At 40.1% G+C, this 26,650-nt stretch overlaps 1 protein-coding gene across 10 annotated transcripts in view; it reads left to right on the top strand.

The window, feature by feature from the left end:
* Nucleotides 1–26,650, top strand: part of SCUBE1 (signal peptide, CUB domain and EGF like domain containing 1) — a 305,663-nt gene that overhangs the window by 198,335 nt on the left and 80,678 nt on the right. For all 10 annotated transcript variants that reach the window (XM_048825384.2, XM_048825395.2, XM_048825406.2 and 7 more), the window contains one exon: nt 19,439–19,561. In XM_048825384.2, the coding sequence (XP_048681341.1) occupies nt 19,439–19,561 (123 nt within the window). The remainder of the gene's footprint in view (nt 1–19,438; nt 19,562–26,650) is intronic.

The following is a 26,650-nucleotide window of genomic DNA, read 5'->3' on the forward strand; positions in this document are numbered from 1 at the left end:
CAATGGAGCTATGACAAGTTTACACCCGCTGATGATCTGCCACCATTAATTCCTATTCACAAATAGATTCTTGCAGGATGCAGGTGATTTCGTGGATGCTTATTTAAAAGACATAAAATACCTCCACAAGTCTCTCACTAAAGATGGGGCATTTTATTTATTATAATGTGCTAAGGAAGAGCCCTTCTTAACCTTCTGGCATATTGTTTAACTAGAGGGGTGTTATGCAGGGGTTATGTGACTGGATGCTGTTTATGCAAACATTTCTTGATCCTGCTGTCTCATTGTCATGGTTACCCAGCAATGTAATGTGCTCTCTACTTCCTTGAAATAGGCCCCCATCTTTTTGCATTCAGATGCAGCAGAGAAATGTGGCACTAATGTGTTTAAATACTTGAATGTGCTGCAGTGGGAGCATCAGCAGGAGATGTGTTTGAAAACTGTTCTCTTTGCCCTCCAACTCTACTTTGTAACCTGCTGACTCTGTGACAAAACTAAAAGTAAACTAGGGGAATATACAAACCAATTAAAAGATTTCAATCCAGGGTGTAAGGTCACGATCCAAAGCCTATTGAAGTAAATGGGGGTCTTTGCATTGACTTAGTTAGGCTATGGATAAGGCCCAAAGAGGGGGTTAGGATTTCATTGAAGCCTCTTGCCATAATATAATGCACTTGAAATCATTTTGGTTGCAAATATGTGAAAATGAATTAAATTTTTAGAGTTGAATTGTTTCTGTGAGGGCAGCGTTTCTTTTGTTACAGAATAAACAACAAAAAGTACTTCTGAGATTAAATTAAACAAAAGCTGTCATGTCTTGCTTAAAGTTGAACTGAAATCCTTTCTGAAAATAAATAAATCTAAAATAATAATTAACACCAAGTTGGTACCAGGGTACAGTCCAAATTTTGAAGGCCGCCCTCTGTTTCATTCAGACCTTACTAGAACTAAGTGAATAATTCACAGTGAATATTTTCTCTGGCCAGTTTGGCTTCTTAGTCTGGCCACAGAATATCTGTGAGCAGCTGTGATTTCCTCAAGTTTATTAATTAGTCAAAATTATTAAATATATTTTTCTCTATATTGGATCAAACTGGCTAAAGATACTAGAATGACATCTTGAGAATCCGGATCAAATCATTTGAAACTTTGAGACAGTCTCTCCTTTCTTGGAAAGGCCAGCAGAAATAGTTGTAACTGCTGTTTCCCAGTGACCTCAATTACTGTGTAATTGTTAATTTGGCACTTCAGATATTTGCTTGTTTGAGTGCTGATATTGGTTGTATAAATTGTATTGGTTTGGATGCGATTGGTTAGATAAATTGTTTCTATTCCCTGATTAGATGAACATCCAAGGTCTTCCAACAGAAGTACCTGCCCATGCTGAATTAAGGTCCTTGTTCCCTGACTACCCTAGCATCCAACTTTTAAATTAGTTTTCCAAGACCCTCCATGCCAGTATAATTTCACAGAGAGTAAAATACACTCCCATCCACAGATCCTGCTTAAAATTATGCATCACTAAAGTGTGCATCGTGGTGTATTAAATGGGACTTAAGTGGCAAATAGGGCCAGATTTTTAAAGATATTTAGGCAGCTAAATGCCTTTGAAACACATATACAAAGTCACCAGATCAGTGCATTTTAAAACATGAGTTGAAATGATCTCCTCATTGGGGACCCCATCCTAAAATCCTTACTCAGGCAAAACTTCTCCTGACAGGGTTTGGCTCTTTCTTACTTGGTAAGACTTGAGTTCAGAGAGTTATTTCTGTGAATCTCCTATAACAGTTAATGATATCAGTAACACCCAAAGTCGTGCAAGGAATGCTGCTCACTGCTCTGTGTTACGTGGTGTTAGTATTGTATGGGGGATACAGAATTCTGAATTCAGGTCTTGGCAGGTACAAAAAGAGTCTTTTTTTCCATTGACCTTTGAATAGAAGTAGCAAGTTGGATCAGACTGTCAGACACTTACTAAGATGTCAATTTAGGCAAAGAATGTAGCTTTCTCTGTCCTACAAACTCACCATATATAGTGAACAAAAAGGATTTCTGCCATCAGCGCTCTCAAGGTGCACTCCCCAAAGGGAAATCATATAAAAGTAAATGGCTTGAAAGAGTAAACACAAATGAAATAAAGAAACAGCTGGTGATCACCTCTTCCATTTTAGTTGCAGTACCATGGTGCTATTAAATGTCAATCACAGACTTACAAGCAGTGGTGGGTCCAAGATATTTAAAAAGGGATCTCGGGAACAGTGAAAGGGCATAGCTGAAAGAGGTGAAGCCCTAATGGCTTTGCTAGTAATGCAATTTGAAGGAAAGGTCTTTTGGAATATTCTGACCTCAAATTAATTGAAAGGCATAATGAATAGCTGCCTGAACATTAGGACTAAGCACAGAGATGATGTGTTTAGCAGCAAATGCTAGGTAGAACTGACACAACTGCAAATTTGTGACTTTCTGCCTTTCTTCATTTCTCTTGGCTTCCCTTGATAATTATATTTCCTGAGACAGTCAGTTACCTGCTTGGCATATCTTTTAATAATGAAATACTTAATGCAGCTAATAAAAGTCTTACTGTTCTATTCATACTGCTAATACTGAACTATACCCTTCCTCTATTGCCACAGCATTTCAGTGAGAATAGAATGATGTACATCCTATTAAATACCACCAAATTATGAAAAATTCTGCTTATATATCACACTGTACCAATAACTTGATTTTTGGAGTAGAATGGGGGAAACTGAGCCTTTGTCGTAGCCTGATCTAATGTATAATGGTGAATGGTGTGGTCAATTTTGCATTTAGAACCATTACATAGCCCCTCCAGGATTGTCTGCATATAAAGTGTGCTACTTGTTTCAAGGACTCTGAATGGAGAAATTGGCCTGCGTCTATAGAGTACTTTGACCAAGGTTTTCAAAATTGGCTGATGATTTGTGGTGCTTCCATTTTTGGGTGCCCAACTTAAGAGAGCTTAAAGGCTTTTCATAAGGCAGGTTCTCAGCACCGTCTGAAAATCAGGAGCCTTTTGAAGAATCTCAAACTGAGCACCCAAAAATTCAAGCACTCAGACTCCCTAGTCGCTTTTGAAAATCTTGGCATTCACCTTCAAAGCCTCAATTCTGCAAACATTTTTTCATTTGCTAAACTTACTCACATGCGTAGTTCCATAGACATCATTAGGACTACGCACAAGCTTCAAGTTTGTAACTGTTGCAGGATCAGGGCCTAAGTCATTCCTGATGGCTGTTTGGTGATCATTGTAAAATGAATTGATAGTAGTCCAGTTCCTAGCAAACAAGTGTCTGTATCACAAACCTGTCATCTATAGTGGTAACCACTTTTACACCCTCCTTGGCAGCCTTGATCAAGAATGCAAGCCTGATTAGACATGGAGAGCAAACTATCCTCTGATCTAGGGGTGGGGCAGGGCAGGATTTGTGTTTTTGATATACCTGATGTATGGATAAATAAGACACTTCACTCCCCAGAAAGAGCAGCCAAGCATCTTTCACACTGATTTTCAAATAATTATTTTGAAATGAGATAAAATGAGGAAGTAGCAGGGGATGGCTCTGAAGAGGTTTCTTTTCTGTTCTGTTTAGTCTTATTCTCTGCCCATCATTATATTAGCCAAGCACATTGGTCTGGAATAACGTGGAAGGCAGAGAGAAGTTAATGCAATATGTAACGAGAGATATGTAAAAGGGATAATATCAGTAGGTAGAGATAGAAGAGCAAAATATCACACAGGAGGAAACGAACATAAGCAGTAAATGAAATAAGAAACTGAAATGAGATGACCAGGAAAGAAGCACTCAGGATGATACAAGAGGGGAAAGAGGTCAATAATATAGGTACAACAAGCGGTACATGTCTCATGTCATAGTTACGAAAGTTTGTAAGAACCTGTCACTTTCCTATTACACTCCTCTGTGGACAAAAGGCTGGATTCAGGAGGTAGAATCTTCAAATATAAGAGTTTGGACATTGTCTCTTAACGACTCAAGATAAGCCAATCTTTGGTAAAGACTTGGGGGAGAATGTTGTTTTCCTTACAGCCCCCACTTCCCCATTAAACTAAACCAATATTTTCATACGGTAGATGTCCTAATAGCCAGGTCAACATAAGGTCTTCATAAATTATTACAGAGCAGCTCCAGTTCCATCACCCCTCCTACACAAGGCTGTGTGCAAACTACAATCTAGCCCTGTGTGTTTGTGTGCCTAAAGATAATGAGAAAGAGATCAAATTTAAAGAGCACTCGAATTTACTTTCATTTAGTTCCACTGCATTTCTAAGTTTTAAAAATACAAAAGCAATGAATAAATAAAACAAATGGAATAGTAAACTATATAAACACTAGCAAAAAAAAAACCCATTGTAAAATTGACAAGAGAGCCAACTGACATCTATACTATTATATTCAAGAATCAAAACCATAAAGACCTTGGACCTGTCCGTGTTTGACAAGGAACTGTATTAAAGAGCCTGGATTCATCTTGTAACAGCTATTTTGTGGCTGAACCAAAACCTAGATTTGAACAACTTTCTATTTTGGGGGAGTGGAGAGGGCTTGAAATCCGGATATAAACTCTGTGGCTCAAAACCCTCTTTCCTTTTAATGGCAAAACACCATCTTAAATTCAGTTTTACCTCATGAACTGTATGCAACGGAACAGAGGGTGTAAAGAGGAATGGGTTTGCTTTATAAATTCACATTAGAAGAGCACTAATTCATTCTTCAAAAGGATCCAGAGTGCAGAAGCATAAAGAAACCGGAGTTTGAATAAATGAATTAACAAGAGACTAATTTGAAAAGGGACAGTAATGAAAAGGTGCCTACTTGAATGACTGGCACAGCACTTACAGAAGGAGAAAAAGAGAGCATACTTATAAAGTATCATATAAACTATCAGGATTGGCAACCAATATATTTAATAACGGCTAGACTATAAAATTTTAGCAATATATTTTCCTTAGAAACCTGTTCTGCAATGAAAGATCCTTCCTGCCCATTTTCAGTGCTGTTAAGTAACTAAAGGAGTTGGAGAGCAGCATGCCACTCTGAGGAATCCAGTGACAGCTTTGTAGTCAGAAGTAGAAGAGATGATGTAGAGAATGAGTTGCATTTTTAAGTTGAGTAAGAAGGATAAAGGAAGTTGGCAAACTCTGTGGATAGATTCTACAGCTGCCACCAAGGATCCACCCCCAAAATAGGACAGAAGAGAATAGAGGAGTTCTTGGTGATCAGAACTGGCAAAGCAGTGGCAGAAAAAGGGTAAAATAAGACTCTAAGACAATGGAAATTGGTTGGGTGTAGCCATGAAGGACTTTGAGAATGAGGAGAACAACTCTGAATTGGAAACAAAAGTCTTTTAGGGTGAGAAAGAAAGTCTTTTAGGGCGATTGAGTATAGGGATGAGGTTCTGGAAAAACAAGTTAAGTGATTTTTGTTCAAGACATAGAAGACAGACTTGTAATACTCAAGGTGCTACATGACAAATACTTATATGAGGGATTCAGAAGTGTGTTGAGATATTAGCATATGTGGGTTCTGAGTGTAGTAATGTGAGATACAAAGGAACACTTGCTTACAAAGGGTACTCCAAGTCTATGGATCGGAAAGGAAGGTCCGGGTTGAAGGAGGCTGTTGATAAGCTGGAGATACAGCTGAAATTATTTTAGTTGCCAAGTATTTGTCTTGGTACAAAGCCACACTACATGTATAAGACAAAGGGAAGGGCAGGGTTAGTTAAGGATGTGAAGGAGATGAGAAATTGAGTCACTCTGGTATAAAAGTGGTAGTTAAGTTCAAGTTATTAGTTGCCCAAGTGGGAAGAGGTATCTAGAGAAGTGTACAGAGCTGAGACCAGAGCGAAGTGTTGGGGGCCAAGTGGTTGAGGCCAAAATTTTCAAAAGTAGATCTAGAAAATCAGGTCACTTATCTAAGAGTTAAATATGGACTAGAAACCTAACTTTAGGCTTCTATGTTTAACAATCTGGGCCTTACCATCCAAGGCATAGTGACCTCTAGAGGCAAAAAGCAATTAGAACTATAACCAAGTGAGGAGAGAGCTAGTGACATCTGCAGGACAACTGAAGAGAATGGTGGGGTCAGTAGTGTCAAACGCTGTTTGGATTTTGTGGATAATGTTATGCGAGGGAGCTATGATCACCTGGGAGTCACTAACCACCCTGAAGACACCTGTGAGGTTGGAAGACCAATCTGAATGAATCAAGAATGCTCTGGTTGGGAGAGAATAAGAGAATGTTTTTCTCCCGTATTTTGAGGAGAAAGGGAAATTGAATGTGGAGTGGTAGATGCTGATGGGGGTCAAAGGTGGGTTTCTTGGGGAGTGGTGTGATGACCACACTGTAAAGTCTGATAGAGACAGGCTGACAAAAGAGTTTGAGACATGGTGAGGTGAGATGGTAAGGGTGCAAGGAGGTTTGTTTGATTTTCTTTGAGAAGCAGATAATGTTAGTAAGGTCAGATATGGTGAGGCAAAGATGTTGGAAATTTGGGGATTTGAGGAGAGTCAATGGTAGTAAATGTAATGTTGTTGACTGCCATGATGCCATCATACGTGGACGCACTTTTTGGTGTAGACCAATATGGCAACCTCTCTGCACTGCGTGATGGGAAGAACAGAGAAGGAATTGGTTGAAAGAATCTGATAGAGTTGAAAGAATGAACAATGATTACCAGTGCTTTTGTAGATTACAAAATAATCAATACCGGGTTTTGCAGATAGAAGGGAAGCATTACAGATGGCTACATAGCATTTACAGACTGTATGACAGACAAGATTTTGGTGCACCATCATTTTGTCTTTTGCTCTGAGAGCACAAGTTCATCCATTGTAGTGAGGATTCTAGAGGGACAGAAAAACTGAGAAAGTTTCTAAATGGGCAAGTCGGATGTGAGATGTGGGAAGAATGGAGTTATATGGTAGTTTCAGTCGTAGAAAGTAGAAGAGAGTCTGGGATAAAAAGGAGTCCACAGAAGTCAGGGGTAAAAAATGTTCAAGTTAATATTAGCAAAAGAAGAAATATGGACAAGGTGCCAGGTTACTGAGGTGGAGATTAAATTTATAGGGAATAGTCCTTGAATCTGAGCAGGCAACTAAGTGGCTAAATTGCAGGGGGATATCCTGATTATCAGATCAAGGGATTTGGACTTGCATTTGGACAGGAACAGGCTGGGCCGAATTCTGCTGAAAGTGGTGTTGCATTGGCGTAACCAAGAGCAGAATTTGGCCCAAACTTTCTAAGAGGGAGATGAAATTGTGGGTGATATTGTTTTCAGCTGCTGTTGAAGTGGATGTTTGTCATAAGTGGGAAGCTCAACAAGCAGAGGCGACGTGATAAACTGGCAGGATTCAGAAAACAAAGGGAAATGTTCATTAGCTGAAAAGATAGGCCAAGTGCAGAACTTGAGAGCAGAGTGGATGGGAGGGGCAAGGACGGACGGGGTTGAAAAGTAGTTTGTTGACAGTGCTGATATTGGCAAAATCTCTAATGGACTACCTGGGAGCATAAACTCACTGGGGATCCCAAAAGCTTAACACTGACCCTGTCAACTGATCTAGTTTCTGGACGCTTGTATGGATTCTATTGCCCCTTCCTTTTGTTTTTGATGGTGAGAGCTTTATTTTTTAATTGAAGATGTTCCATCCATTTGTCTGGTATAGAGTCATCTATAAAAGACAAATGTAGTGTGCCAAATTACCTTCCAATAAACAATGGAACATTCAGATCAGATGTCATCTAATTTGTAACTTTCAACTAGGGTGACCAGATGTCCCAATTTTAGAGGGACAGTCCCAATATTTGGGGCTTTTTCTTATATAGGCATCTATTACTCCCCATTCCCTGTCCTGATTTTTCACACTTTCTATCTAGTCACCCTACTTTCAACTATTCAGTCATATCACACAGCAAGCATATCTATTACATTTTTGGTTGTCATGAACTGGCAATATTCCGCTTCCAAGGAAGCTTGAGGTTGTTATTTGCCTTTGCGTTCGTCTCATTTAAAAATACTAGATCCTTTAAATTACTGCTTGAGAGAGTCATATTTTGCCTTTTAGTTGTTAAAAAGACTTCACATTCCTCCAACAATATAAAATGCCCTGAGGGTCAACAACCACAATTCTGCAGTTTGGGGGTTGGTTAAGGCAGCAAGCTATTCAGAGTCAATGATATTCAAGACTGAAAAATAATTTTTTTATTCTTCTATTTTATTGCCATAAAAACAGCTACTTTTTATATGTGGCTGGATCCTGCTCCCACTGAAGTAACTGGCTTCAGTAGAAACAGGGTTGGGACCTTGAAGGTTAAACTAAGAGCTATGAAAGGTCTTTGGGGGAAATTGTTTCCTGATCCATTTATTGATTGATTGATTGTGATTCATTATAATCTCTGAGTGATTTGAACAGGTGAAGAGTTGTTTTCTGCTTTTTACTGTTCCTGTTCAACAGGAGTAGCCAGGAAACAAACTGCAGCCCCAATTGTCAGTATGATCATAGTAAAGGGGATGTTGCAGTGGGATTGCTAGGGGGTGCAGGTCAGTGCAGATTTTGGCCCTAGAACTGCAGTATGGTGCAAAGTATTTTTTATTTTTCAGAAAAGCTTCAGTTTTAGTTTTAAACTTATGTAATGAAACCAAACAAAAATCATAGCACCCTTTCCAGACAGAGCTCTGTAACTACATTTGTTCAAAATAAATATACAGCGTTCTTCAGCAGATCACAGTTCAAGAAAAAGTGAAAATAGCCCAAATTAAAGAGACTCTGTCAAGATAAAAAATAATGGGCTAAACCCTGAGGTGCTTCCTCAGACCTCAGTTCTGCTATTCAATGCATGCAGGCTCTGTGGTGCACCTGGACAGAGGTCCATTAATTTCACTGGGACCTGTGGAGGGGCAGCAAATTGCAAAATCTGCCATTTGTTTTCACTAAGTTCTGACCCAGGCAAAACTCTCATGGACTTAAGTGGGAGTTTTGCTCAAGTTTGCCCTTAGTAAAAACTGAGGGTCTGATCCTATAGCCATGCATGGTGCTTAGTGCATACCGTGAGCCATCCTGCTTACTAGAGATGAGAGAAAGAATGGGCCAGTGGTTAGGACACTAATTTAGAACCAAAGGAGTACTTGTGGCACCTTAGAGACTAACCAATTTATTTGAGCATAAGCTTTCGTGAGCTACAGCATCCGATGAAGTGAGCGGTAGCTCACGAAAGCTTATGCTCAAATAAATTGGTTAGTCTCTAAGGTGCCACAAGTACTCCTTTTCTTTTTGCGAATACAGATTAACACGGCTGTTACTCTGAAACCTGTAATTTAGAACCAGATTCAATTCCCTCCTCTGCTACAGACTGCCTGTGTGACCTCAGACAAGTCACTTAGTTTCTCTCTGCTTCAGTTCCCCATCTGTGAAATGCAAATACATTAAAGACTGGGGTACTGAGATAATATGGTATTGGGGGCCATGTGAGTACCTCAGAGAAGTAAATAGTAAGCTTAGCAATATTAGCCCCATGTTTTTAAGATTGACATACAAGTCTACCTCTCTACTTACTATTCCATCAGAGCACCTCCCAGTCTTTAATGTACCCATCCTAACACCACTATAATGTAGGGAAGTGCAATTAGCCGCATTTTACAGAGAGGGAACTAGTACCTAACCACTGGCCCATCCCTCCTCTCTTATGTTATCAAGTGTTATCCTCTCCAAGTGTTATCAGTAACATTTAGATTTTAGACATTTAGAACTTTCCAATATTTATACCGTTTGTTGTTTGCATTTCACTCACTGTGTCCAAGTTGGACATTAAACCTCTCTAGGTTAATTTCACTCTCTTTCCAGTCCATTTCACTTTGTGGTTGTCAGGTCTCAAAAACAGTGTGGTTATTTGAGTTGACAGCACTGCACTGACATGTTTTTAAGTTATTAGAAAAATAAACTGTTTTCAATGAAATTTTATAATGAAAATCCTGTCTTTTTATATTAGGCTTAGTAAATCCCTCCCTTCAAAAAATTAGAATTCAGGGCCTTAACTATGTTGACAATGTCTAAGTTTTCCACTTCCGATGCTTTTTGTGCTCTATAAATCGAATTTAACTGTAATAAGAAAATAATAGTACATAATGTTTGTTTTACAAGGTGATTGATCTCTTGGCAGCCTGGCAGGCTTTTTTATTGATTGATTGGTGGATAATGTCAGAATGGATATGTCCTGAAGGTAAAGAGCTGACACTTAAATCCATGTGTGACAGATTACCATCTGTATTTGAAGACAGGTTTCTTCTGGAAATTGCAAAGATTTCCAGAAGAAAAGAGAGAAAGTGACATGAGAGAAATTTGTTGAAACCTGCCTCAACCTTTCCGTGCTCTGAGAACATTTGCACAACACTCTGTGCTTTGTGGGCACCATGTTTTCAAGGAGAGAGGGATTTAACTTTTATTTGGTCCATCCTTGTCTGACAGGTCTAGTTTTAATTTTGGTAATTAAGAAAATGCCTTACTGAACAACCAAACCCACAAAACTAATTAAATTAAAAACTTTAAGTTACTACTTGGTGGCTAATGATTATCATATATTATATTTAATTAGCTCCTTGGGAGGAAAAAGATAGTGATGTGGTTAAAGGAAGGACATTAAGGGAATCAAGGAAGCTGGGTCATGTGCTTGACTATTTCTTTTTCTGGATGTTTTTTACTCCATGTGTGATGCTAGGCAAGTCACTCATCATCATCTTCCCATCTTGGTTTTCCCATCTGTAAAAATTATCATAACAATACTTACCCAGCTCACAGGAATGTTATGTAGTTTTAATTCATTGAAGTTTGTAGCATGCTGACCTTTGTTATCATCAGATGGGTGAGGCACTATATAAGCGTTCAAGTATTATTTCCTCCTGAGAGATGTAAAGCAATTTACAGGCCATGAGCTATATTCTGAATTTACATTCACCTGTGCAGCAGTGGAACTTGCATGCATGTATCTGAAGGCAGAATATGCTCGTATAGATCTTAACCCACCTCCAAAATGCAGCCATCTCAAGGTAAAACACAGCAGCTGCTGAACAGCATGCAACCACCCTAATCAACTAGTATTTTGGGATAGGAAATGAAGAAAGTTGCATCCAAATTAAACTGCGCAATATCAACTTTCAAATGAGCAGGACTCAAAAGTAATATTCTTTGATAAATAAGGGGGAAAAATCAGTTTTGCTAAAGGATTATTCCTTGTAATGAGATTGCATAAAGACTGAGGTGGGAAAGAGGAAAATGTTGGTTATTATATCAGTAAAATTCATATGAAACCCATATGGAAAAATACAATATTTTCTGCTTATATACCACTGTGTCTCTCTTGAGCTTAAAGAGGCAAATATTATTATTCCATTTTACAGATGGGGTAATTCAGGTAGTGAGATGTTGAGTGACTTACCCGAATTCTTAGTAGAAGTCAGTAGCAAAACTGGGACTATAACTCCTGACTCTATGCAATCCCCTAGACCACAACTGTCCTGCGGTTTTTCAGGAATAGCATAGCCTAAATTCAGACTTAGATTCCATTGCAACTCCATCGAAGCCAGTAGGGTTTCAACACTGGGGCTGAGGACAGAAATTGGCCCTATAGAGCTAATAAAATGTACTGGACATACACTATTTGAAATATTACAGAACTAGCCACTTTTCCTGATATTTAAAATAGCCCATGGAATATGAACAGTGCTGTTGATATGTTTACATTAATTCCTATGTGTTAAATATATTTCAGATATATTGTCAGATGATACATATATTAAGCATAGTTCTATTATTTGCGATATAATTTTAATACCGTGACTATTGGCCACTCTGGTCATATTTTGCATGCATTTTTATTTATTGGTGTATATTTTACATAAGTGTGCAATACACAGCTGTGCCTTCCGCCCCAGTGACAGATGTACTGCCTAAGCAGTGTGGCCTAGTGGATAGTGCATGGGATTGGAGCCCTGGGTTCAATTTCCAAGTCTGTTGGGTGACCTTGGGCAAATCACGTCACTTCTCTGTGCCTCAGTTTCCCAATCTGTAAAATTGGATAATGCTATTGGCCTCTTTTCTAAAGCACTTGGAGGCCTACTGATGAAAAATGCTATATCAGAGCTAAGCATTATCATCACTCAGTGGGAGCAACTCAGGAGAGAACACATCAGCAGACCAGAGCTCCCAACAGTCCCATGTTTCGCAGGACTGTCTTGTGTTAACCCACAAACCCTTCCATCCTGTCAGGGGAGCCAGGCCAAACCTGAGCAGCCCGGCAATTCCATGCACCAGGGCCAGGCCGCAACACCTGGAGTGGGGAGCCAAGCCCAGCCAACCCTATGGGACAGGTGCCACATGAGCTGCCACTCCAGGGTGAGTGTGGATGGAATCACTCTGGAACTCCCCTCCCATGGTCTTCCCTCCATCCAGGGGCAGCACTTTACCCCTTCACGACCTGCCTCCACCACCAGGGGCAGCACCCAACCCCCCTACCCCTCACAAGCCTCTCATCCCCCCACGGGGGCAGGACCTGTCCTGTTTTAGCCTCTTCAAATGTTGGGAAGTATGGAAGACTAATATCTATATCAGCAATGGCAATTGTAGTAACAAGATTTTCAAATGACTGGCAACTTTTAAAGGCAGGAGAGCAAGGTCTGGTCTATACTTAAAACTTAGGTCGACATAGCTACAGCACTGAGGGGTATAAAAAACTCCACATCCCTAACTGCCATAGCCATGGTATAGCTGCAGCTAGATCAATGGAAGAATGCTCTGTTGACCTAGCTACCGTCACTCAGGGAGGGGGAGTCCCTACAGTGACGGAAAAACCCCTTCCATGGCTATAGTCTGCATCTACACTATGGGATTGCTGCAGCATATAACTATAGCATCAGAGCTATGTCACTACAGCGTAGATGTGGCCTGACACACAGAGATGGTATGACAGTGACATGGGGAAAAAGAGAAACTGTTAGGAAGAATGAGTAAGCTAGTCCACTCCCTGGACAAATTAGATGTATTTGTCCAGGACAGGGGCAGCGAAAGTGTGAGGTAACACCCCTGCAATGGAAATATTGTGGGGGCTCCACCTCCATATAAACTCATGCATACCAGGGGGCTGAGGGGGTGAGAGAGTGGATGTTGCAGGGCCCAGGGAGGAGGAGAGGCAAGAGCAGGACCCAGAGGGGCTGGAGCAGATGCTGCAGGGCGTAGGAGCAGGGAGCAAGTGTAAATGGTGAATCCTCTGTAACTTGAAGTCTTTAAACCATGATTTGAGGACTTTAGTAACTCAGCCAAAGATTAGGGATCTATTTCAGGAGTGGGCGAGGTTCTGTGGCCTGCAATGTGCAAGAGGTCACACTAGATGATCACAATGGTCCCTTCTGACCTTAAAGTCTATGAGTCTTATGAGGGGCTGAAATGGACCCAGAATCCAATAGGAACCCCTGCAACCCTCCTTTCCAGCCTGAAGCTGATTGGTTCCCTCCTCCTCTGACTGAGTATCAGTACCTCCTGTCACTTCCCCTTCTGTCTCTCTGCCTCTCCTGTCCCATCATGGATATTCTAATATTGGCCTTATTAGTCCTGATAATCTGTCATTAATCAATGTAACATGGGGTGTGAAGCTTTTGTAACCAGTTGAGCTTGGTCTTGGAGTACATTGTTTTCTGGGTGTGATAGCATTTTAAAACTGTAAAGGGTTAGACAGACACATACAGTTCAAATATTTGTCCAGCCATTGAAATGAAGAGCCTCACTTCCAGCATACAAGCTTGCTTTGTAAATTGTTGTCAGGTATCTGTCTAAGAGAGAAGTGGTGATTGCACATTGATTGCCCTTTCAGTGTCCTTTAACCAGCTTATGTAAAGTTTTAAATTCTATGATATCCAAAAAACCTGTACTTTTTAATTTATTCTGCATATAGCAAGGCAAATTTTTGGGAGTGTAAACACACACACGCACACACTCATACACAAATCTGATCCAAACCAGGACCTTCCAAACATTTGCAAACCTACATGAATTATGCTGAGCAGATCTTAGTGGCACAGCACCAGTCATCTCCATTCATCTTCACAAAACATGAAAAGAAAAACAATAAATGACTGACAGTTCCCTCTGGTCAATTTGAAGCCATGCAACTTATCACAAGACATTTGTATTTTCTGTTCCTTTTTTTAAAACTGTCCCTTCCACCCGACTCCCAGTTTAAGTTCCTAAGACAATTGAGGACAATCCTATGCATAAAGCAATTCTACATTGCAGAATCGTATTTCCTCTCCCCACTCCGTTCATCTAAAATTAGTTTGTAAGGGTTATAGAGAATAGATGGAGCTTTATAAAGTGTTTACAAAAAAGGAGCATTTAAAAAAATGTACTTGGATTCATTCACCAAAATTGTGGGCTATTCGCAAAAGATTAAGACCCTGATCCTGGATCGCATATGCAGACTCTTGAACCTTCATTAATTGACTTCGGGAGGGGGCACCGAAAGGGTGTAGGCTCTGCACTAGCAGAAGAATTGCAGGATTTGAGCCGCAACTTTAAAATGTAGTTTGAGATGGGCCTGAGCTGCAGAGTCTGAATCCTGAATTTTCCCCACCTTAGGGGTGTTCAGAAGAAACAGGGATTTGGTTTGTTCCCAAGGACAGAAATAGGGGGTAGCCTGTAAAATTTGCTTCTGGGTCCAAAATCCTCGAATGGTTTGGGTTGTTTGGATGCAGGTGTTTTGATCTATGCCTATATCTAAATCTAATAGTTATTTATTTCTCCTAAAGGGTAATGATATCATTCAAGATGATTTTCCTACCTTTGTATTAACCACATTTTAAAATTTTATTTTATTTTAATTTTATAAAAATTATTGAGAGGAAAAAAATGAGACACTTCGGGAGCTAATGGGACTTAATTTAGAAGCTTGAGTGCAGAAGTTGTTGCCTATACCCCTCCTTCCACAAAATAATAAATATGACTTGATATTCCTTTGACTAGTAAATTCTAATGCCCTAGTGGTTTTTATCTGTAGTGTGTTTTCCATTTCTACCTTGCTGCATGTTCCTCAGTGTCTATAATTCAGCGTTTGCGGTGTGTCAATCACATGGATGAGTAAAGAATCACTTAATGACGCTGACTTACTGCAATAAAAAAAGAGCCTTCAGGGTTTCATTATTAATACATTTTAAACCCATCACACACCTTAGTCTGCATATTTGAAATGAATGGCAGGTTGTCTGAGCAAAGCAATCTTCAAACACTTCAGTTTTCAAGGCACTTTAAGTACCCACCCCCGTGGAAGAGTGTACCATTTCTGCATTTTCACATTCCTTGGGATACTGCAGAACAGAAAGCTGTGGATAGAGAAAAAGAGAGAGAACTGAAACCTCTTGAATGTAATCTCTGTTACCACCTGAAAATGGTACACGCAAAAATCAAAGGCAGTTTGATAGTCCTCATTCAGACAAAGCTCCATTAACTTCACTGGGATGTTTGACTGAGTAATGAGTGCAGGAATTTTCCTAAATGCCAGGCATTTAGTGATCAATTTCCACGAGGTATTATTTTTTCTTTCCATGATTTATGTGAATATAGAAGATTCAGTGAAGAATAGACATTTTTTGGAGACGTGGTGCAATTCACATCAGCCACTTGGACACACTGAGGTTGGGCACCAATCGGTTTAAAGATAAATGAGGCCCTCACCCTTTCACACAAGCGGGACCATTTGTTATTTTCACATGCCTCATAACAAGAGTTATTTATAGCTGTGGAAAGAAAAATAGTGGGGATATAGGCTTGGTGCAATTTATATGAACCAGTCAGACATGATATGGTTGGATACTGTTCACTTTCAAATGAAATGCAGAATGCGCTGCCCTCCATAGAGTGAAATAATTTTTACATGCCTTGTCAATCTCGTTATGCCCATGGAAAGAAATACAGTGAAAGCAGAGACATGGCACTATTTATGTTTTTTAGAATGTTTTTGCAGTTAACAGTTTTGACCTCCATTGTGTTTTAAAGGTCCTGGTTTCGAAAGGCCGCACAAAAACTCACCCCCACAGTCAGTATTTCAACTAAAAGGCTTAAAAAGTACCAAAGTCATGTGGGGGGTAAGGGAGAGGTTCTCTTTCTTTGGACTCTCTCTGTTTCACCCAAATCCTGGTCCAGATTCTCTGCTGGTATAAATTTGAAAAGCTGTATTTTCAATGGAGCTACACTGATTACACCAGCTTAAGATCTGACTCTCTGAGTTCAGGAAAGTTTTAGTTAGATCCCATATCATCTTCACAGACCCTGAAAGAAAAGCTAAATGCTACTAGAATTTGGTTTCAAACACGGTGAAATACAATGGTCATCATTAACAAGTCAGTCCTCCTCCACAGTTACCCCACCATGTTGTCTGAGACTCAGCAGTGATTTCCTATTCAGAGTACATGCGCTCAGAGTATAGGGCAATGTAGCAGCTCAGATATCAGTGTGTTTACCATGAGTAAGAGATACCTTCTTCATGATGGGTAACTACTATGTGTACAGAACATGATGTGTTATAGTTAACATATAATCAGGAATTCCTTTTTGGCTAAGATTTTTAACTTGGCTTGGAGATTTTTATAATCTGTAGTTATATATACCCTAGGAAAGCTTGATGATTGGGATCACCTGGTCTTGAACAGTGATGGTCTTCCATCACGAGATCTGTAAAGCAATCCCAACTGTGCAGAATGGGATTGGAAAGAATTGTTAATAAGACTGCAAGCACTTGCAGAGGAAATAAATCAGTAGGACTTGTGATGTATTGTTATTGTTATTATTAAGATGGGACTGTTTTAGCCACAATTTGACATCAAATGGGATCTGTCTCCAGTCTTTAGGGCCATGATATTCTGAAGTTCAGTCCAGGGTTTCTCTTTGCTAAAGGCCAACATTTTCAGATTTGGAAGCCTAAAGCTACTGTTTTAGACACCTGACTACAGGGACTCAGTTTGAAAATGTATAGCCAAAGAACTCACTCCAGTTGTTTTTTACACTGATTCAACCTGGAAAGATCAGCTTGCATGTAACATGCAAGTAAGGTTTCTTCTCTTAACTCAGTTTTATCAGTGTGTTGCCAATGCATAATGAATTCAACTAGCCTTCCAAAAATCACATAAGGATTGATTCTGCCATTACTCCCATTGAGTAGTATCTCATTCTGTGAATAGTCCCATTAAAATCAATAGGGCAACTTGCAATGTAAGGTACTACTCCACATTAATAATGGCATTTCAGAATCAAGCCCACAGTAAAGCTCACCCTTACGCCCAGAGTTTTTAGTATCAACCCACTGGATCACGTCTTCCTCCTTTGTACTTGTCATATAAGTATCAAATGAGAAAACTCTTCTAACTGCAAATGCAGTTCAAGCATCTGCCTCCCTTACTCACTCTGAATAGTACCTCACTCTGTTGTCTCCAGTGGGACTACACCTGGAGGAAGGTACTACTAAGAGAAAGAGTGAGAGAATCTGGCTCTCACTGATTAAAAGTTATATTATACTGTACATGATCCAGGTTTAAGTTCTAACTCAGTTATTCTTCTGCTGTCATATTTTGTTGCTCTATATATCCAGAAATATTACACAGTAGCAGGCATAACTACTTACAAATACCACCCTACATTCTCACAGTAATTACGTGTCTTTTTTAAAGATTTATTTACTTGTTTGCTTATTACATGTATTAATAATAATTTAATCAAGCATTTCTTAAAAAAATAATCACCTCAAAATCTTCCTCTCTCCCCTATATATCAAAGTAATTATTTTTAACTGCACCAGGTCACTCAACAGCCCTATTCATATCTTTGGCAGATTTCCATTTCGATGTGATCATTCTTTTAACACCTAGACTTGCTCTTAGCAGGATTTGTTTTTTAAATGGCCAATTGATATTCCTAAAAGTTTCCAAGTTTTGCTGGTAAGAGGCTTCCTGGATCACTGGGAAAATCACTCTCCAAGATCATGTCAGGTCTTGTTTCCTTCACAGAAGAATATACTGCACTGTGTGTGTGTGTAACATTACCTCTCCTGTCCTGTTGTATAAAATCTCAAAGAAAGGCATATATAGTTTGCTCTTTGGTTCTCTTTAACAATTAGCTGTTTTCAAATGAGTTGTGAACCCACAGTCCTTAATCTGGGAGAGGACAGCTAACATGGCAAATATTGCAATGGAGGTTCAGGGAAGTATGATGGTTCTGTTATGCAAGGCTTAACAGGATGGAGAAGGGAGAAAACTTTTCTTAGAAAAGTTGGGGCAGGGAAGTGGAGCTTCCAGCTTGACAAAGGAAGCAGATCTGTTCTGACAGAGCCCTTCACAACACTTTGGTAATTATTTTAAGTGACACACACTTGATCCTGCACTTCATATATGCACATGACTCCCAAATGGAGTTAATGGGAATATTGCATACATAAGCATGCGACAAACAACAACATGCACTAATTCAAAGTCTGCCCTGCATTAACAGTGAATTAGGAAAGGTAGACATAGGGACTAATGGTATTCAATGGACCCTGTATTTACACCAGAGACAAAAATCACATATTTTCTTAAGTGTTCTTGTAGCTGTGTTGGTCCCAGGATATTAGAGATACAAGGTGGGTTAGGTAATACCTTTTATTGGACCAACTCTGTGTAAGAACTCTGTGTAAACCTGAAAACTTGTCCCTTCCACCAACGGAGGTTTGTCCAGTACAAGATATTACTTCACTCATCCTGTCTCTCCCATATTTTTTAATCATTTTTTAAATTTTTCATGCGAATTTAGTTCCTAATAAAGGTTCTAAACCGACAGCTATGGAGACTGAAGTCTTCTGTGTAACCACAGGAGCAGGTATGTCTGAGCAGCGGACGCGTATGCTTCCCTGCCTATTTCCACCAAAGTACCTCAGCCAGATTGATCTAAAGGTACCACCTCTATGAGACAGAAGTAGTTCAGTCTCAAGACCATTCAATCCTTCACCTCTGTTAGAGAGCCAATAAGAGTGGGAAGAGGGAATGTTTTGGTGATATTATTTCGAAAGACAAGGTGGGTGAGGTAATATCTTTTATTGGACCAACTTCTGCTGGTGAGAGAGACAAGATCTGGCACTTACACAGAGCACTTCTTCAGGTGTGCATAACTCAAAAGCTTGTCTCTCTCTCACCAACAGAAGTTGGTCCAATAAAAGATATTATCTCACCCACCTTGTATCTCTAATCTCCTGGGACTCACACAGCTAGAACAACACTGCATACATATTATTTCTAATCAGACAGCTGTATAGTTGGGAACTGCACAAGCTCCCATATTCCTATCATTATTCTAGAAAGTAAACTAATCTTTTCCCATCCGTTCCTCACAGACATTGATGAGTGCTTGGTAAACAATGGTGGCTGTGACCATTTCTGCCGAAACACTGTTGGTAGCTTTGAATGCAGCTGCCAGAAGGGCTATAAACTACTAACAGATGAACGAACCTGCCAAGGTAATATTCTTTTATTCTGTTTTTATAAAGTGAATCTTTAATTTGAATGAATCTGTTTGTTTTTAAATCATTTCTATTGCAGATTGTAATCACAAATCGTAGAACTTTAAGCCAGCGAAGACGTATTAGGTGACTGTTCTCTAGGGGCTGATACGAGAGTTTTTTTACAGTGTCATTTCTAATGCTATGTCCAGTCTAGGTTTTAACGTCTCTACTAATAGGAATGGCATGCAATTGCAGTAAGTCTAACAGAAGCCTAAGCATCAGTGTGGTGTAGTGGAATAAGCACAGGTTAGGGAACCCTGAGTTCTAATCCAAGTTCTCCACTAATTTGCTGTGTGCCACTTGGCAACTCCTATAACCTTTCTGGGACTGGTATTTATCTCAGTTACACTGGGTTAAATCCAGAGTAGGCCAATGGGTTTATAGTATTGGAACTGAAATAAGAATCTGGCCTCTGTCTTTATCCTGATTTTACAGACGGGGGATTATGAGACTTACTTACATACTTCACAGTGATATTGTGAGAATTTAAAATACACTTCATATATGTTATATTGATTATTTGCTGCATGCATTGTCATTGGTCAGATGAGTCACATGGTATTGTTTCTTTTCCTCGACTAGTTGAGCACATACCCATTTCCAACAAACTCATGCATTACAATTCAATTTCTGCAAACATTTGTGCAAATGAAACTTGACTGCTAACATGTTCCCAGGAGATAACAGAAAAGGTGAATGTACATGGCCAGAGGGAGGGCAATTTAAAAATGTAAGGAAATATTCATGGAAATTGTTTTTCAGGAGATGCCCATCTCTATTACTAAATGAATGTTTGCATAGTGTTTGGAATGTGTAATGGGATATACATAGTACTAAACAGTATTATTATTTTGGGGTTTCTGATACTTCCCCATTACTCATCAACAAAAGGAAGGGAGAACTGTTTTTAAGGATACACAAGCAATTTCAAAAGACTTTCCATTGCATCTCATTGGTTCTGCCACTGTCTGGAAAGCCTACCTCACCATAACTGTGTGGTTAGACACAGGGGAGTCACAGCAAAGTTGACTAGTGCTGGGCAAAGCACAGACTGGCACAGTTTGTGCCACATGACCAGACAGGAATAGCACTGCAGGATTGTGTCAGACAAGGACAGTTTGGCAGGTGTGGAATGAGACACTAAAAATAGGGACAACAGTTTTTTAAAAGGAAGACTCTCTTCATCACACAATTAGGGGTGAAAGCAATAGATTTAACAGCCATGATAGAAAACAGTAATTCATAGTAATACTTGAAACCCATTAGTCTGGATCTTCTCTCACCTGGTTTAAAGAGAATGTCACTCCACTGAAGCCAATGTAATTACACCAGTGTAAAACTTGAGAGAGAAATCAAGCCTCATATTTCTGCTATGCAGGCTCTGGCACAAAGGAAGAGAAGGACTGGATTTATTTGTATAAAGCTGATGGTCACGATTCAAAGATTTATTAATGGAGTTTTAAATGTTCCTACAAATAATGATGAGATATTTTGGGTGCTGACAGGAAAACGAAGGCATCACTTCAACAGTCAGAACTTGTTCACCTGCGTTTGGTTTATCCATGTGCCTGGGTTTCTGAAAGAGGGCGTTGATAGTGAACATTTATATTTTGGATGCTAGTAACAAAACTATATTTATATGTTTTTTTCCCCCATTTTAAAATCCTCCTTTTATTTGCTCACAGCTTTTTCAATCCACATCCCTTTTGATCTGATATATGTGATTAAAGTGCTGTTAAACATTTAAATTAATAAAAAAATATTAAATTGATTAGGATTAGTTTTAGCCTCTTAGTTTGCATAATTGATATTAGAATTTGACAAAATAAAAATATATCTACTGTTACTAAGAAGAATTGATTAGTACTAGATATTACAGCTGATCTGTGTGTAATTTGCCAAAACTTAATATATTTTAAAATCAATTTAAAAAGTGTAAAGACACAAGTTTTGGCTATCCTTCCAAAAGTGATATCTGAACCATTCTTCTCCCTGTCATGTGATCAGACAGAGTGCTGGCCTGAAAATATGAACATTTTTCATTCCCAGTGGTCTGAGGTGAAGTGGGGTGGGGGGCACTTTGTATCCTCTGGGCAGTGCTTTGACTGGACATGTCAATTTGCTCCTAATCTATTGGTGTAGCAGGTACATCACTACAAGTCCAAAGGATTCCTGGGACAGAGAAGTTGCTCCAATCACAGAAGTTTTGATTCATCATATTATGAAATGGGGGAGAAGCAAGTTTTTTCCTGTTTGATGCCTGAGATATTTAGGCCCTAAAGACAGATTACAACAAAACACCATGATGCTTGCTTCGAGGAAGAGAGTGATTTGTGATTATTTAGCTCCTGTCTGGTGCTTCAAGAGATAATTGGTGAACTCATGCAATCAGTATGACTGCTGATGATGAATGAAGGGAAGCTAATAGAGATCAAGGAATCACTGAAGTGTGAATCACCTGTATTTTGTTTTGTACTCTGTGGAGAAAATGTAGTCAGTGGAAATGGTTATAGCTTTAAATGGTAGGCACTGGAGAAAAAAGTGATCTGAGGTTGGTGACAGTTGCATTATAAATCTTTCTGGTTTTTCTGGTAATTGCTGGGAAAGGCTAACCTTAAAAGTGTTGTTGTGACAGTCATGGAAGCTTCTTTTGGGTGCTTTGGCCCTTCCACGGTGTGAATCACGAAGCTTTAATTTCTATTTATGGAAGAGCATGTTGTTGTTCATGTTGTTTACAATTTTTAAATTCATTTTTCCTATACTTAATGGTTATTATGATTATTGTTGTGACTTTTATTTTGCGTCCAATGTTGCCTTCCATCTGAAAATCTCATTTTATAAAGAAAGAATAATTTCAGTTACGAATTAGTATATTTGAAGAGTTGATTTGGGAATCAGTCATGAAGGGAATGGTTGTTGCACTATGTTTTACTCAGAATCAATGTATCTTTTTTGGTTTTAGTCCTGTTCTAAATGCATCTGGTTTAGATGGCTCCTTAATTTGGAAGGTTATTATAGAGGCTCATCTGCAGATTAAGGTAGTGATCCTGCAATCCTTAGACAAAATGCTCATTGAAATGAATGGGAATTTTGCCATATTAAGGGCTACAGAATCAGGCTCTAATTGTGTCCATGAGTATTAGTTTCTTGGTTACAGAGAAGTACCAGTAGAAGCAGTGGTGGATTAGCCATTGGGCCAATAGGGCCCGTGCCCAGGATCCCTGGTCAACTGGGGGGCCCTGTAAAAAAATCCACCACCAGGTGACGGAAGCCCAGAGCCCCAGCTGCTGGGCGGACAGGTCAGGGGAATCCCCCAAACCTGCCCCCCCCCAGTGGCTCCTGATTCCACCCAAAACCACAGATTGGGAAAGCCTCCCTCCCCCCCAGCAACCCCCGACCCTGTCCCCGGCAAAAGCCATGGGGCTGCAGGGGATGCCCCCACTCCTGACCCCCCCCCACACCGGCAGAAGCACCAGGCAAGTAGTGCGGGAGAAGCCCCAGCGCCCCAACCCTGGTCCCCCGCAGAAGCACGGGGGAGGGAAGCCCCAGCACCCGGACCCCTGCTCCAACCCTGCAACTGGTAGAGCTCTCACTCCCCACTGCGGCCCCAGGGCCGCGGCATGGGGACAGAACTTCTCCAGTCTTGGAGCCGAAGTGTGGAGGGCGGTGGCAGAAAGGAGCAAGACAAGCAAGCTGCAGTGGTGGGGTGGGCTGGGGGGGACACTGTGTGGAACAGGGGCAGGCCTCAGGAAAGGGGTGGGGTTGTGGACAGGGCCACAGGCAGGAGTGGAATGGGGGCAGGGCTGCAGGCAGAAGTGGTGGGGAGGGATCTCCCACTTGCTCTGGCCCAGGGCCCCAGGAAACTTTCATCCACCTCTGGCTGAAGGGGAAAAACCTGCAGACGTACAGATCTTGCTACAAGTATTTTTTTGACTAATGGATGCAAAATGTAAATTAACTGTTGCTGCTGCTGCTTTTCCTTACTATTTCCATTGTTGTCATCACTCAGTAATTTACATTTTTCCATCAAGGGCACTTAATGTGAAACTCTGAGGTTCGCTCACTTTGCCCCATTTCTTTGTAGTCTCTTCATTATAGGTTCCTGAGCCAGCTTTAAGATATTAGGGAAACCTAATGTGATTCATCTTTAACTGACCTGCTTCTATCTGTTTATATGGCTCCCATCACTATAGTATCTGAATGCCTCACGCAAAAATATACTCAGAACACCTGAGGTTTTAGTTTGCACCAGCAGTGTCCACATGGGCAAATTACAGCACAGCACATTGGGGCATGCTGCAGTTCACACCCCCATAGTCTGACCTGGGGGATGGGGGCATCTAGATGTAGCTGAGTCTCAGTCCTAATTCCTTAACCATAAGACTGCCTTTCCTACTATAGAGACACAAAATGGGTGAGGTAATATCTTTTATTGGACCAACTTCTTTTGGTGAGAGAGAGAAAAGCTTGAAGAAGAGCTCTGTGTAAGCTTTTCTCTCTCTCACCAAAAGAAGTTGGTCCAATAAAAGATATTACCTCACCCATTTTGTGTCTCTATAGTAGGAAAGGCAGTCTTATGGTTAAGGAATTAGGACTGAGACTCAGCTACATCTAGATGCCCCCATCCCCGAGGTCAGACTATGGGGGTGTGAACTGCAGCATGCCCCAATGTGCTGTGCTGTAATTGAAGAAGAGCTCTGTGTAAGCTCTTCTTCAAGCCTCTCTCTCTCGGCAGCAGAAGTTGGTCCAATAAAAGATATTACCTCACCCATCTTGTTTCTGTAATATCCTAAGACCAACACGGCTACAACAACACTGTATGCATTTCCTCCTACAGTGTGTTAACATGATGAAATGAAAATTCATTGGTGTCAGACATTTTGAAACCTGCTGATCACTAGGCCAGTTGAGTTCAACATTAGCAAACGGTGCAACTCATATGATATACCATGTAATGGATGTGGAAAATGGTTTGCATTTATTTGTTTGTGGCCAAACCATTTTCAGCCCTGGTTGTGGGATGAACCTGCTGTTAACACACAGTGTATATCTCTGATGATCTTCTAGGGCAGTGCTTCTCAGCCTTTTCCATACTGCAGCCCCATGTTACCACACATTTTTTTTTTTTTGTTTCCTCTACTGCTGCAGCCACCAGGCTTGAGAACCCATGTTCTGATACAGACAGTCCTGTACTGAGATGCTGCTTTCCCAGAGTCCCTATTTTAAGTGATCAAACTTAAATTAGGAGTTGTTTGGGTTTTTTGTTTTGTTTTGTTTTTTAACAATGAAGACATATGTATAAATTACTAGTTATTTTAACAATGGTCTTGAATTTAAGAGGTTGGAAATTCTTCAGTTCAGGGAATGTGCCTTAGCATGTATTTGTATAGCACCTAACACAAAAGGTCCAAGTCTTGATCAGGGTCTTTGACATAACAGAAATATTAAATAATAACTAGAAGATCATGTATTTGTAATGTGTCATCAATAGCAAGAAAACAACCAGGATTCGTTTTCAGACTACAACAACTACAAAATAGCAAGCAGATTGTTTGGAGCTACCATGAATCCCTACGAGCATGGCCTTAATTAGCTTAATCCTTGGACAATATGAGTTTAAAGCCAGTTAACTTAATTGCTTATTCAGTTTCTGTTTGTTGTGCAGTGATCTTGAAAAAAATTCAACAATAAGCACTCTCTCTGCTTCACTGAAGTTCAGGCTTCATTAAGCACCCAGAAAAATGTGCAAAATGCTATCATAAATAACAATTTTCTTTTCCTGCTGTAGGCAATGCCTTTTGCAAGGAAAGGCAATGTGCACGTTTGCCAATACTCTGAGGGGGCAGTGGAAGGGGAGAGAGCATAAGTTACATTCAGGAAAGGAGCCGTTAGTGGGAAAATCCATTGATTAATGTGTAATACCTTAGTCAGATAAATATTTACCAAAAAAAATACCACAGAACCCTCATATAGGATGAAATTCACCTCTATGCAGAGGGGCAGCACAAGGCTTATGCACCACCTACATCCTCAAAACAGGGCTTAAATGGGACTTAAGTGGTTCAAAGGTCTTGAACTAGCACAGTTTTATCCATAATGAAGCCTGGGCGGGGGACAAATCACCAAAAAAATGAATTGATACAGACTAGTTCTGTAAAAGGAGAGGGCATATCTGGCACCTGGACACCTCTGCTCTTCACCTCAGGGAATGCTGGGAAGGCCTCTCTGGACCCTTTGCATTTGCAGGGGGCATTAAGAGCTAGAGGAGCTTCTAGAAGACTGCCTATTCTTTCCCATAGGGTAACAGCACTCCCTGTTGACTGATAGTTAATTATTTTTGGTTTATTACTTTTTACAAGATTTTAAAAGAATGTAATGATTTGTTCGTCTTTTGTAATTAGTCATTAGAATACAGTGTCTCAAATTCTGCTGTGAGTCACACCAGATATTTACCCAGAAGAATTGCAGTGATACCAGTTTACCCCCAGGGTAACCAACAGCAGAATTTGGCCCAGTATCTTCATATTATACTGACGTTTTCTCCTATGTAACTGTCCTAAGCCACATTCTGCAGTTTTTTTATCACCTCAAAGCTGCCCAGCAAAGGCTTCCAGGTCTCAGTATGACTGGTGGGTTTGTTTTGATTTTTGTTTTTTAATTTCTTTCTTTCTTTCCTTAGAAAAAAAGGAAGAAACTAAAACTACCGGCATCTCCACCAGTATATTTTGATATATAATTGAGGTTTGTTTAATCCAGGGGTTCTCAAACTGGGGGTCGGGACCCCTCAGGGGGGTCGTGAGGTTATTATGTGGGGGGTTGCGAGCAGTCAGCCTCCACCCCAAATCCTGCTTTGCCTCCAGCATTTATAATGGTGTTAAATATATAAAAAAAAGTGTTCTTAATTTATAAGGGGGGGGGGTTGCACTCAGAGGCTTGCTATGTGAAAGGGGTCACCAGGTACAAAAGTTTGAGAATCACTGGTTTAATCCCTCCTAAGCCTAATTTGTTACTGAATTTCTGTCTCTGAGATGCTCAAGTGCATCC

The sequence above is a fragment of the Caretta caretta genome, chromosome 1, assembly GCF_965140235.1.
Source record: "Caretta caretta isolate rCarCar2 chromosome 1, rCarCar1.hap1, whole genome shotgun sequence".
Taxonomy (NCBI): domain Eukaryota; kingdom Metazoa; phylum Chordata; order Testudines; family Cheloniidae; genus Caretta; species Caretta caretta.